The 13,304-nt window shown below is 47.7% G+C and overlaps 1 protein-coding gene across 3 annotated transcripts in view; it reads right to left on the reverse strand.

The window, feature by feature from the left end:
- The window catches only part of GRIP1 (glutamate receptor interacting protein 1), a 310,370-nt gene that overhangs the window by 36,469 nt on the left and 260,597 nt on the right, over positions 1-13,304 (reverse strand). For all 3 annotated transcript variants that reach the window (XM_068160947.1, XM_068160945.1, XM_068160948.1), the window contains exons 11-13: positions 12,133-12,319; positions 11,196-11,341; positions 7,608-7,688 (exon numbers count right to left, since the gene is read on the reverse strand). In XM_068160947.1, coding sequence (XP_068017048.1) covers positions 7,608-7,688; positions 11,196-11,341; positions 12,133-12,319 — 414 coding nt within the window. The remainder of the gene's footprint in view (positions 1-7,607; positions 7,689-11,195; positions 11,342-12,132; positions 12,320-13,304) is intronic.

Consider the following 13,304-nt stretch of genomic DNA (forward strand, 5'->3'; position numbering starts at 1 on the left):
GACATGTTCCAGCATCTCAAGATCTTTCTTAAATTGAGGAGCCCAGAACTGGACACAGTACTCAAGGTGCAGTCTAACCAGACCAACAGAGCTGCTCTGCCAAAATATCTAGAGTGGGCTAGCAGAGGTTCTGTGCATCCAGTCCTGTCTCATTCAGTGCCTACGGCAGAAGTATTAAGATAATGCTTCCTGGGTGAGATGGAGGAGTCTGCTTCACAATAAATGAGATGTTACAATAGTGGTGAATGGGGTTAAGTCCACTTGACAGCCAGTCACAAGTGGTGTACTCAAGGGTGCAGTTTTGGGGCCAGTCTTGTTTAATACTTTCATCAATAATCTTGACAAGGGGTTTCAGTACTCCCCAAGTCAGTTTGCAGATGACACCAAACTGGGTGGGAGTGTTCACAGGATCACAGAATGTCAGGGGCTGGAAGGGACCTCAAAAGCTCATCCAGTCCAACCCCCTGCCAGAGCAGGAGCACCTAGGGCACATCACACAGGAACACATCCAGGCAGGTTTTTGAGTATCTCCAGAGAGGGAGACTCCACAACCCCCCTGGGCAGCCTGAGGGTGCTCTGTCACCCTCACAGGGAAATAATTCTTCCTCCTGTTTCCATGGAACTTCCTCTGCCTCAGCTTCCACCACTGCCTCTTGTCCTGTCATTAGGCATCACCCAGCAGAGCCTGGCTCCAGCCTCTTGGCACTCACCCTGCACATCTTTATCAACATGAATGAGGTCACCCTTCAGTCTTCTCTTCTCCAAGCTGAAGAGCCCTCAGCTCCCTCAGTCACTCCTCTTAAAGGGAGCTGTTCCACTCCCTTGATGTGTGTGAGGCGAATGCCATTCCCTGGGAGGTGAATGGGTCCATGTGGTGAATGCAGGTTGACTTCAGGGGCTATTGCTAACAGAGAGCATGCCAGTCCTGGAACATTGCCATGTGCTATAAGGCTCTCTGTTCTCCTGAAAGCATTCATGGCTTTTGCAGATGTAGGGCTCCTCAGCTGTCCCAAGCCATTTCTGCTCTATGTATTCAGGCCTCTGCCTTCATTCACAGAAGGTGCTTTCTATCAGGCCCCAATGCCTAACTGACAGTCACTCAAGAAGCTACCCATATTGGAAGATCACCTACAAAACCCCTGGTGTGAGTACTCCAGCAGCTCATGATTCTTCTCTTTGATGGAAAATGACAGATCTTCACCTACAGCAGCCACATAGTAGATTAAAAATGACATTTCCACACAATATTCTACCAGATCTTGCTAACCTTGGCTGCCCCAGCTGAGAGAGCCTGTGAATGTCCAAAGAAGCTGTTTAAGATCTACTAATTGACAAGCAGCTGAACAGGAGCCAGCAGTGTGCCCAGGTGGCCAAGAAAGCCAAAGGCATCCTGGTGGGATCAGCAGTGCTGTGTCCAGCAGGAGCAGGGAGGGGATTGTCCCCTGGCACTCAGCTCTGGGGAGGCCACACCTTGGGTATTGTGTCCAGTTTTGGGCGGCTCAATCCAAGAGAGATGTGGAGGTGCTGGAGCCAGGGCAGAGGAGGGCAAGGAAGCTGGGAAGAGCCTGGAGAAGAAATCTGATGAAGAGCAACTGAAGGAGCTGGGGATGGTTAGTGTGAAAGAGAGGAGGCTGAGGGGAGACCTCCTGGCTCTCTACAGCTACCTGCAAGAAGGTTGTGGAGTGGTTGGTGCTGGTCTCTGCTCCCAGGTCATTAGTGACAGAACAAGAGGGAATGGCCTCAAGCTGCCACTGGGGAGGTTCAGACTGGACATTAGGAAACCTTTTTTCAGGGCAAGAGTGGTCAGGCATTGGAATGTGCTGCCCAGGGAGGTGGTGGAGTCCCCAAGCCTGGCTGTGTTTGCAGGTGGTTTGGCTGTGGTGCTTGGGGCTGTGGTTTAGGGGTGAGCCTTGTGGAGTAGGGTTCTGGGTTGGCCTTGGTGATCCTGAGGCTCTTTTCCAACCTGAATATTTCCAGTGAGCAATTGGAGGTATCCATGGCTTTATTCCTCACAACAGTTTGCAGCATATAACAGCTTCCATGTCCAAAGTACAACTATTGGCATTTTCAGCAACAGCTGCAGCTGCTCAGAATTTCCTCAGGTGTGACCCTGGGATCTCAAGGGTTTGCACAGAAAATCAGCCAGCCATCTCTGGAAACCATCTCTCTCCTATCTCTCTCCCCCTCCCCTTTTCACCTCACCCCATGAAATGACTTGTCTCAGCACAACTCTATTGGAAGGAAAAGGAAAAAAAACCCTCATATCTCCAGGGGTGCATTAAACCATCTTGACCATGAGATCACCTCCTTTCCTGTTCCTGTCTGCAGTCCTCCACCTCATTCATTATGCAGCCTCCATCCCCTTTGATACACAAGACTGTTTCATCTCTCCCCAGAGAGCTGAGTAGTAAGAGCCCCTGTGAGAAAAGCTGCATTTGACCACTTAATTAAAAAAAGATATCCTCATGAATCAATGCAAGTTTGAAGTGGCTCTGGACAGCTTGAAGTCTCCATTTTGTGATTTACTTGCAAAACTCTTCTTGGACTTGAGAAGCAATTCAAAACAAAGCATCTTCCTGCTTCCTCATGTCCCATTCTTGTTTCAGCCCCAGCTCTCTCAGAATCACAGAACTGGCAGGGTTGGAAGGGACCTCAAGGATCAGCCAGTTCCAACCCCCCTGCCACGGGCAGGGACACCTCACACTACAGCAGGTTGCTCACAGCCACAGCCAGCCTGGCCCTAAAAACCTCCAGGGATGAGGCTTCCACCACCTCCCTGGGCAACCTGTGCCAGTCTCTCACCACCCTCATGGGGAAGGACTTTGTTCTAACATCTAATCTAAATCTCCCCTCCTGTAGCTTGGATCCATTCCCCCCAGTCCTGTCACTCCCTGACACCCTGCAAAGTCCCTCCCCAGCTTTCTTGTAGCCCCATTCAGATGCTGAGAGGCCACAATAAGGTCTTCTCAGAGCCTTCTCTTCTCCTAATTGAACAACCCCAACTCTTTCAGCCTGTCATAGAATCACAGCATCAACCAGGTTGGAAAAGACCTCAGAGATCATCAAGTCCAACCTATTACCTAATACCTAACACCTCCTGACAACTAAACCATGGCTCTGAGTACCACATTCACATGGCTCCACCACCTCCCTGGGCAGCACATTCCAATGGCCAATTTCTCTTTCTGGGAAGAACTTTCTCCTCACCTCCAGACTATACTTCCCCTGGCACAGCTTGAGACTGTGTCCTCTTGTTCTGGTGTTGGTTGCTTGGGAGAAGAGACCAACCCCCACCTGGCTACAATCTCCCTTCAGGGAGTTGTAGACAACAGTGAGGTCACCCCTGAGCCTCCTCTTCTCCAGGCTAAGCATCCCCAGCTCCCTCAACGTCTCCTCACAGGGTTGTGACCTCTCCCCAGCCTTGTTGCCCTTCTCTGGACATGCTCAAGTGTCTCAATGTCCTTCTTAAATTGAGGAGCCCAGAACTGGACACAGGACTTAAGGAGCAGTCTAACCAGACCTCACAGCAGAGCAGCTCCAGCCCTCTGCTCATCCTCGTGGCCCTTCTCTGGACACCTTCCAGCACCTCCAAATCCTTCCTGTAATAGAGGCTCCAGAACTGGACACAGAGCTCCAGGTGGGGTCACACCAGAGTGGTGTAGAGGGGCAGAATCACCTCTCTCAACCTGCTGGCCACACATCTGTCTTACTTTCTAGAGATTTCTGCTATCTAAGGGGGGTTTCAATTTATTTGTTTTCCCTCCTTGTACTGATAAACCTGAAACTAAGAGGGACTCAATCTCTCCCTCCATTACAGGTCATGTCAAAGACCATGAATTGGCTTAACCACATTTAGTGTTGAGTGTCACCTCAGACATGCCCCCAAGTACCTGGCTGTAACTCTATACAGGCATATTTACTGTTTATTACCAAGGGAAACAAAGCAAATAAAAGAAATACATTTGTCTTCCAGGATGTCTGCCTCCTAACAATTGATTTAGAAGAGCTCTTGGACTTAAAAATAGGCATATGTTCAGCTGCCAGCCTGAAGTGAGGCTTACATTTCCCTTCTGACAAATAAAAAGCCTGTCCTGTCTGTTTAGTCAGGCAGTTGTCTGACTTTCTCATCCAAATCTCAAACTGAACTGGAGACATAGAAAGCACTGGAGATGTAGAGACAGCACCTTCTCACTCACCAGTAACCCCACTACCTGCAGCAGACAGAGGATGAAACAGGTCTCTAGCACTTTACAGTCTCACAGTATCACTAAGGTTGGAAGAGACCTCAAAGATCACGGAGTCCAACCTGTCACCACAGACCTCATGACTAGACCATGGCACCAAGTGCCACATCCAATCCCCTCTTGAACACCTCCAGAGATGGGGACTCCACCACCTCCCTGGGCAGCACATTCCAATGGCCAATCACTCTCTCTGTGAAGAACTTTCTCCTCACCTCCAGCCTAAACCTCCCCTGGCACAGCTTGAGACTGTGTCCTCTTGTTCTGGTGCTGGTTGCCTGGGACAAGAGACCAACCCCCACCTGGCCACAACCACCTTTCAGGTAGTTGTAGAGGGCAATGAGGTCACCCCTGAGCCTCCTCTTCTCCAGGCTAAACAACCCCAGCTCCCTCAGCCTCTCCTCACAGGGCTGTGCTCCAGACCCCTCCCCAGCCTTGTTGCCCTCCTCTGGACACATTCAAGTGTCTCAACCTCCTTCCTAAACTGAGGGGCCCAGAACTGGACACAGGACTCAAGGTATGGCCTAACCAAAGCAGAACACAGGGCACAATGACTTCCCAGCTCCTGCTGGCCACACCATTCCTAATGCAGGCCAGGATGCCATTGGCCTTCTTGGCCACCTGGGCACACTGCTGGCTCATGTTCAGGTGGCTGTCAATCAGCACCCCCAGGTCCCTCTCTATTTGGGAGCTCTCCTGGTCTCCTCTGTCACCCCTCTTTATGTCTGGTCACATCAACTCTGCCAAGATTTCATTTAGTATTTGTTTTTCAAAGTAAATCTTTACCATGAGGGTGGTGGAACCCTGGAACAGGTTGCCCAGGGGGGTGGTTGGGATCATATGCCTGGAGATGTTCAAAGTGAGGCTCAACAGGGCTCTGGGCAGCCTGATCTAGCTGAGGATGTCCCTGCTGGCAGCAGAGGGTGTTGGACTGGATGACCTTTGGAGGTGCCTTCCACCCCAGACCATTCTACGAGTCTAACAATATCAGTTATAAATGTCATGCTACTGTGCTAAACTGCTCTGACAAAAATATGACAAAATCAATGTAAACCCCTTAGATCCTTCAAATCATGCTGCCTCATTTAGGAGTTAATTAGGTAGAACAGCACAAAGCACTGACACAGGATCACAGGATGTCAGGGGTTGGAAGGGACCCAAAGACATCATCCAGTCCAACCCCCCTGCCAGAGCAGGACCATACAATCTAGCTCAGGTCACACAGGAACACATCCAGATGGGTTTTGAAAGGAACCAGAGAAGGAGACTCCACAACATCTCCGGGCAGCCTGTTCCAGTGCTCTGTCACCCTGACAGTGGAGAAGTTCTTCCTCACATTGAGGTGGAACCTCAGTTTCCATCCACTGCCCCTTGTCCTATCCCAGGGTGCAACTGAGCAGAGCCTGTCCCCTCTCTCTGGACACCCAGCCCTCAGATATTTATGAACATTGATGAAATTTCCTCTCCCACAAGGAGAGAACATCTTGTGTGTCCTTCCCAGGAGCAGAGAGGGTGGGAAAAGGGAAGGAAACTGCCCCTGCAGTCAGTTTTATGGGGATGCAGGCATTATGGGAATTAAATAACAAAAAGTACACTTTCCAGTCCACCTCCTGGAGTTATGTAGCCTCTGGAGGTCTGTAACTATATGGTTTTAAAGGCACTCAGCCTCAAACTATAACACCCAAGAACATTAGTTTTCCATTCAACATTTACTCCTACAGAGAGAAAAAACAGGAGAAGCCTGAATTCCACAGCAGCACAAATCAATTAATGGGAAGAGCATATTTGCACAATAATCCTACAGACCATTTCCAATGCTCAAACCAATATTTAAACAGGACAGCCTATCTCCAGGTTTTCTCATCTCTCAGTATTTTCCCTTCCACAAATACAGGCAGACCTGTGATTTTGCTTCAAGCACCATGTCACATCCCACAGAGTCTAACAATTACTTCTTCAAGTGTGCAAGACAACCAAAGAGGCCTTCACTGTCTCTCATTTCTTCCTCAGATGTAATTCTTAGCACTGAGCTCCCTGCTGTACTTCTGATTAACCTTATTCCATTGTGCTGGTAAAAGCTTTGAGAATATAAATCAAAGCACAATCTTCCCCCAAGACACATGAATAATTCCCAAGAAAGACTCTAAGAGGCTAAGAAAGTCACCACTGTAAGGGAATGTTAATTTCAGTGAGACCAGACTCTTCACTAAGTACATTAAACATAAGCCCATTAACTTTGATAAGGATTGTTCTGCCTTTCCTCAAGGGCTGAACGTGGTATGCTGCAGTTTACCTGCTCCAAACCCAGTCCTGCTGCAGCATTTACTCTCTGCTCCCCAAATAAATAAGTCTAGAAACACTTTGGCTTCAAGTACCAGCAACAAGTACTTTTTGAGAAATAGACTAACACAGAGCCTTGTTATCTTCCTTAGACATCTTCCTTATATTCCTTAGATATATTCCTTATGGCATCCTGGCCTGCATCAGGAATAGTGTGGCCAGCAGGAGCAGGGAAGTCATTCTGCCCTGTGCTCAGCACTGGTCAGTACACACCTTGAGTCCTGTGTCCAGTTCTGAGCCCCTCAGATTAAGAAGGACATTGAGACTCTTGTATGTGTCCAGAGAAGGGCAACGAGGATGGGGAGAGATTTGGAGCACAGCCCTGCGAGGAGTAGGTCAATCTTTAGGACTGACAAGCTTCTGGCTTCTTTACCTACTAAAAATGGAGTATAAATCTGATACAGAATAGCATTTCATCACAGAATTGTCAGGGTTGGAAGGGACCTCAAGGATCAGCCAGTTCCAACCCCCCTGCCACAGGCAGGGACTCCTCACACTAGATCAGGCTGCTCAGAGCCACATCCAGCCTGGCCTTAAAAGCCTCCAGGGATGAGGCTTCTACCACCTCCCTGGGCAACCTGTGCCAGTCTCTCACTACCCTCATGGGGAAGGACTTTGTTCTAAAATCTAATCTAAATCTCCCCTCCTGTAGCTTGGATCCATTCCCCCCAGTCCTGTCACTCCCTGACACCCTGCAAAGTCCCTCCCCAGCTTTCTTGTAGCCCCCTTCAGGCCACAATGAGGTCTCCTCTGAGCCTTCTCTTCTCCAGCCTGAACAGCCCCAACTCCCTCAGTCTGTCCTCATAGCAGAGCAGCTCCAGCCCTCTGCTCATCCTTGTGGCTCTTCTCTGGACATGATCCAGCATGTCTGTATCAGATATCAGAGACAAAGCACTGATAACCTTCCCTTTCTAGAGAAAGGAGGAAGAAATTTATACCAAAGCAAACATGATTGTAGAACTACAGGAGCTACTATCTGCAGGTTATCCTGTAAATATGGTCTTAAAAAAGAGCTCTTTCACTTACAGCTTATGGTGATGCCAAGTTCCACGTTATGCTTCTTTGGTAGTTTCACATGAAATGTTCCACTGCTTGGGATAACTGATTCTATAAAAGATAGCATTTACTATGTTAGATAATCTATAAGGCACACTGATCCCAAGTGAGCTACACATACAAGTTAATGAAGTCACACCAGCATCACAAGCCATGGATAATGCACAGGACCACAGGAAGTCAGGGGTTGGAAGGGACCTCTGGAGATCAAGTCCAACTCCCCTGCCAGAGCAGGAGCATAGAATCCAGCACAGGTCACACAGGAACACATCCAGACAGGGCTGGAAAGGCTCCAGAGGAGACTCCACAACCTCTCTGGGCAGCCTGCTCCAGTGCTCTGGGACCCTCACAGTGAAGAAGTTCCTCCTCATGTTGAGGTGGAACCTTCTGTGCTATAGTTTATATCCATTCCCCCTTGTCCTGTCCCAGGGTGCAACTGAGAAGGTTCTGCAGTGAAGGAAGCAGGACATATGATTTATTCCTTTATTGGTATTTGCATGCTAACTTAATCTTTATTTTAAGGTTCAACAAAATCTATGGAGATATCCCAGGCTAGCAGCCAGCTGAGGCTGCAGGTTTTTAGCTCATGTCCAAGCTCTGGGAGCCCAGCTGAAAACTTCAGTGCTGGCAAATTTTTATTGAAAGGAGATCAAGTCTTAAGGATTTCAAGCCTTTGTTGCTGCAGGTCTAACACATTTTTAACTGACTGCTAAGGGAACTACCATGGATTTAACAGTTAGAAAAGGAATCAAAACACCCCTCATGGCCAAGCACCTGAAGCTGGCTGAGGCACTGGAATGCACAGTACTGTGTTTGAAACCTGTCAGCAAAAATTTGGGCCTTGGCCTGATGGTACCATTTAGAGCTAGCACCCAGATTAGACCCAGATTGGGCTCCCCAGTTTAAGAGGGACAGGGACCTGCTGGGGAGGGCAATGAGGATGATTAGGGGACTGGAGCACTGCCTGGTGAGGAGAGGCTAAGGGACCTGGGACTTTTTAGTCTGGAAAAGAGAAGACTGAGAGAGGATTTAATCAATGTTTATAAAAATCTGAGGCCTGGGGGTCAGGAAGGAAGGGACAGAGTCTGCTCAGTTGCACCCTGGGATAGGACAAGGAGCAATAGATGCACAGGAGGTTCCACCTCAACATGGGGAAGAACTTCTTTACTGTAAGGGTGACAGAGCACTGGAACAGGCTCCCCAGAGAGGTTGTGGAGTCTCCTTCTCTGGAGACTTTCCAGTCCTGTCTGGATGTGTTCCTGTGTGACCTGAGCTAGATTGTACGGTCCTGCCCTGGCAGGGTGGTCAGACTGGATGATCTCTTTGGGTCCCTTCCAACCCCTGACATCCTGTGAGCCTGTGACTGAAATACATGTGACTTCAGGTGTACTTACATAATGTCCTTCTTTCATGTTTCATTTCCTGTGTCTAGGAATGAATGGAATGGAGTGAAGTGGAGTGGGATGGGATGGAATGGGATGGGATGGGATGGGATGGGATAGGATAGGATAGGATAGGATAGGATAGGATAGGATAGGATAGGATAGGATAGGATAGGGTAGGATAGGATGGAATGGAATGGAATGGAATGGAATGGAATGGAATGGAATGGAATAGAATAGAATAGAATAGAATAGAATAGAATAGAATAGAATAGAATAGAATAGAATAGAATAGAATAGAATAAACCAGGTTGGAAAAGACCTTTGAGATCATCAAGTCCAACCTATCACCCAACACCATCTCATCAACTAAACTAAGTGCTCCTTCCAGTCTCTTCTTAAACTCTTCCAGTACACATTATATTTGTCTTTTGGGTTTTTTTAAACATTAGAATGGATGTGTACAGACTAAAAGATCATCCAGAATCACTCCAGGAACTTTCAGCCTGCTTTTGACACCATGCTTTGTAATACCCTCAGCACCACTCTCGCTGTGCAAAAGGCAGCTCATGCGACATCGTGGTGACTTCAAAGGAGCTACCCTCAGAGGTAGTTTTAGGCTATGCCTTTACAATTTCCCCCAGATTTCAAGCAGAAGAGTAGAAAAATGTAACTAAATCACTATTGGGTGTGAAAGAAGAAAGCAGAGATAATTCTAAGCAATTTCATTGGAGGGATATCTGCTGTAAGATTGGTTGTACCAAAACAATCTTCCCTCTTCTCCTCTCTTCTCTGCTTGCTTCGTTGCTCTGAAGGGATACTAACCTGCTTCTGCTTGACCCTGGTTAAGTCTAACAGCAACTTTATTCTCTGCTCCTTTCTCCCTTTTGGACAGGGTGTGGGTGTGTGTATGGGAGCAGAGAGTCAGCTTCCCTGGTCTTTTGACCAGGGGATTTCTCATGTTGTTTGTTAATCACTGTAAATATTGTAAATCCTGAATATTTTGTCCATATTCATTGCATTCCATTGTAGAGTGTAGTTCTGCTTGTAAATACAGCTTCCATTTGCTTCCATCTGAGCTGGGCTTGCAAAGTTAATGCTGGGAGGGGGAAATTTCAACCACACCAGCACCAGAACAAGAGGACACAGTCTCAAGTTGCGCCAGGGGAGGGTCAGACTGGATGTTAGGAAGAAATTCTTCACAAGAAGAGAGATTGGCCATTGGAATGTGCTGCCCAGGGAGGTGGTGGAGTCACCATCACTGGAGGTGTTTAGGAGGAGACTTGACAGGGTGCTTGGTTGCATGGTTTAGTTGATTAGATAGTGTTGGATGGTGTTAGATAGGTTGGACATGATGATCTTGAAGGCCTCTTCCAACCTGGTCTGGTCTATTCTATTCTTCTCTACTCTACTCTACTCTACTCTACTCTACTCCATTCCATTCCATTCCATTCCATTCCATTCCATTCCATTCCATTCCATTCCATTCCATTCCATTCCACTCCATTCCATTCCATCAGAGAAACACAGAAGTCTTTAAGGTTTTTCACTCTTCACACAGTGCCCATGTGTAATGTGTACTTCTTTGACTTACATAAGTAGTGATTTTACAGGTGTATTCTCTATGCTTAAACAAATTACAGAGGAAAGTATTGATACTATGATTCTATGATTCTCATTAGAAATGCTAAAGACTCACCAGCAACCTTAACAATGATTTTTTCCCCCCCCCTTGCTTTTACTAATTCAATTTCTCTTATTCTAATTAGATTGCTGGTTTGAGACACTGCAAGTATTTCAGGGTTTTCTGCTCATCCACTCTTTTGCAATCCTGTTTTGTCTAGTGCAGCATCTCATTAGCTGGCCTGTAAAGGATTTGCCTCTGCTCAGCAGAGTATTTCTGTCTCGGGGCAGAAAAAAATGTCTGGAAATAACTCAGAGGAGGGACTGTCACCACATCTTACTACAGGGCTTGTCATTGCTCCATGCATTCTGAAGCAGGCTTGAAGGGCTAGGTGAAATGAGAAAGCTGGAGAAAAAAAAGACACTCATTTCAAAGAGGTTGTTTGAAACCTGTGTATGTGAGAAGAAAGCCTACATATGCCTAACACTCACAATGTACTTGGGATTTATTCCTTCACTTTCCTTGTAAGGCAGAACAACAGTGCATTCATACCTGCAACGTCAAATTCTATTTCCAGGGTGACCTTGTTGGTGATAGAGGAGTCTCTGAGCAGTTGATTGGCCTCATCAAACGTGCTGTCTTCTGTCGGGATACCGTTTATTGCCACTATTCTGTCTCCTATTTGCAGCACCCCACACCTTGGTACACAATGACACAAAACAATCATCAGATGTGCACATTACCAGAACCAGCAAGATCAAACACATTCGACTTAACCTTGAAGAAGTGTGGCACAGCAGCTCAGCAGTCTGCCCAGGCACAGAGTGGGGGAGAAGCTGCTGCTGCCTCTTTGCACCAAGACACTGTCAAAGCGCTCCCAGCATGCGCTGTGCTCGCTGAGTGGTAGGACTCAGAAAGAGGGGCACAGTCTCCATGCCTCCACCCCACCCATGGATATGGCCTCTGAACTCCTGGGATACAGATGCTGGAGCCCTTCAGTGGCAGCCAGTACTTGTCTGTGCAACTATTGTTGTTCTCATGCCACAGTTAAAGACAAACGTACAATGCAAATGCAGCTGAAATGCTGCAGTGAAGTCATCAGCACGTTGCAACTCTTATCGTTCCCTACAGATTTGGTTCTGCACCAAAACTGAACAGACTTGGATAGGGCCTCCCACCCATGGCACACTGAATTATTGCTGCTTTGACTTCAGTGAGGTTTCTGATCTCTATTTTCTCCTTTTGCGTGAACATAGCTTTCAGTCTCCTGCCGGAGGACTCTGGATGATAAAAACCCACTGCTGCTTGTCACTCTTCTTACAGCTGATCAAGCATATGAAATATCATTGTCAGAACAGACAGTTTATTACTTGCCACACTTCCACCCAGCAAGGCCCTGCAATTCATCATAAATCAAAAGCAACAAGCCCCAAGCACCCCAGGGAACGCTCATCAAAATGTACTTAGCAGTCAGCTTTAAGAACCTCACCTTTCCGCCGGGCTGTCAGCCTCAATGTAGGAAATGAGAGGTGGAGAGGACAAGGTCTCAGTAGCAAACACGCTACCCTGGAGCTGTATCCCAAACCCTACGATGGGGTCAGCTGTCAGCACCACTTCTGTGGTTTCTGTGTGGACGACCTGTCCAGCCAAACCAACAGTGCTAGAGGCTAACGACACTACAAAACAGAGCAGACCGGGAGGGGAGACATTCACACACACAGAGAAATGGCATCGCTCTTTGAGAACATTGATCTGTGCAATAACCCAACCCCAGCCAGTGCAACAGCTCTTTGAAAGCCACAGAATCACAGAATTGTCAGGGTTGGAAGGGACCTCAAGGATCATCTAGTTCCAACCCCCCTGCCATGGGCAGGAACACCTCACACTACAGCAGGTTGCTCACAGCCACATCCAGCCTGGCCTTCAAAACCTCCAGGGATAAGGCTCCCATCACCTCCCTGGGCAACCTGTGCCAGTGTCTCACCACAAGTTAGTTTAGGCTAAAGTTTATAAATGATATATTTATGTTTATGGCACAGAAGAGAACAGAGAACATCTGCTAGTAGGTTAGAATGCAAAAAGATACTTCTTGTGCTGAGTGAAATAAATGTGTTTGACTCCTCCCCACCCCCCAGGAATCTCAGAACATCCTTTATTGTGTTTGCATTAGGTTTGAGGCATGGCTGAGCAGAATTTCACAGGAGCTAGGGGAGTTGGAGGTGCAGGCCAGCTGTTACTCAGGATGATTCCCACCAGCTCTTCTGAACATGTCACAGCAACGCATCATTGTTAGCAACAAAGCACGTGGCCCAGGCTCTCTTGCAAGAAATAAGGATGCCTTCCTCTTGTGCATGCTTGCTACATGTCAGCAATTTGTCAGGCCAATTGAGTAGTTTAAGCTGAAGAAACTCCTCTCTTAGAATAGGATAGAATCAACCAGGTTGGAAGAGACCTCAGAGAACCTATCACCCAGCACCATCTCATCAACTAAACCATGGCACCAAGTGCCTCATCCAGGCTCTTCCTAAACACCTCCAGTGATGGTGACTCCACCACCTCCCTCGGCAGCACATTCCAGTGGCCAAGCTCTCTTGCTGGGAAGAACTTCTTCCTAACATCCAGCCTAAACCTCCCCTGGCACAGCTTGAGACTGTGTCCTCT

Source organism: Melanerpes formicivorus, unplaced genomic scaffold, assembly GCF_026170545.1.
Source record: "Melanerpes formicivorus ecotype bairdi unplaced genomic scaffold, bMelFor1.0.p_v2 SCAF_54, whole genome shotgun sequence".
Lineage (NCBI taxonomy): Eukaryota > Metazoa > Chordata > Aves > Piciformes > Picidae > Melanerpes > Melanerpes formicivorus.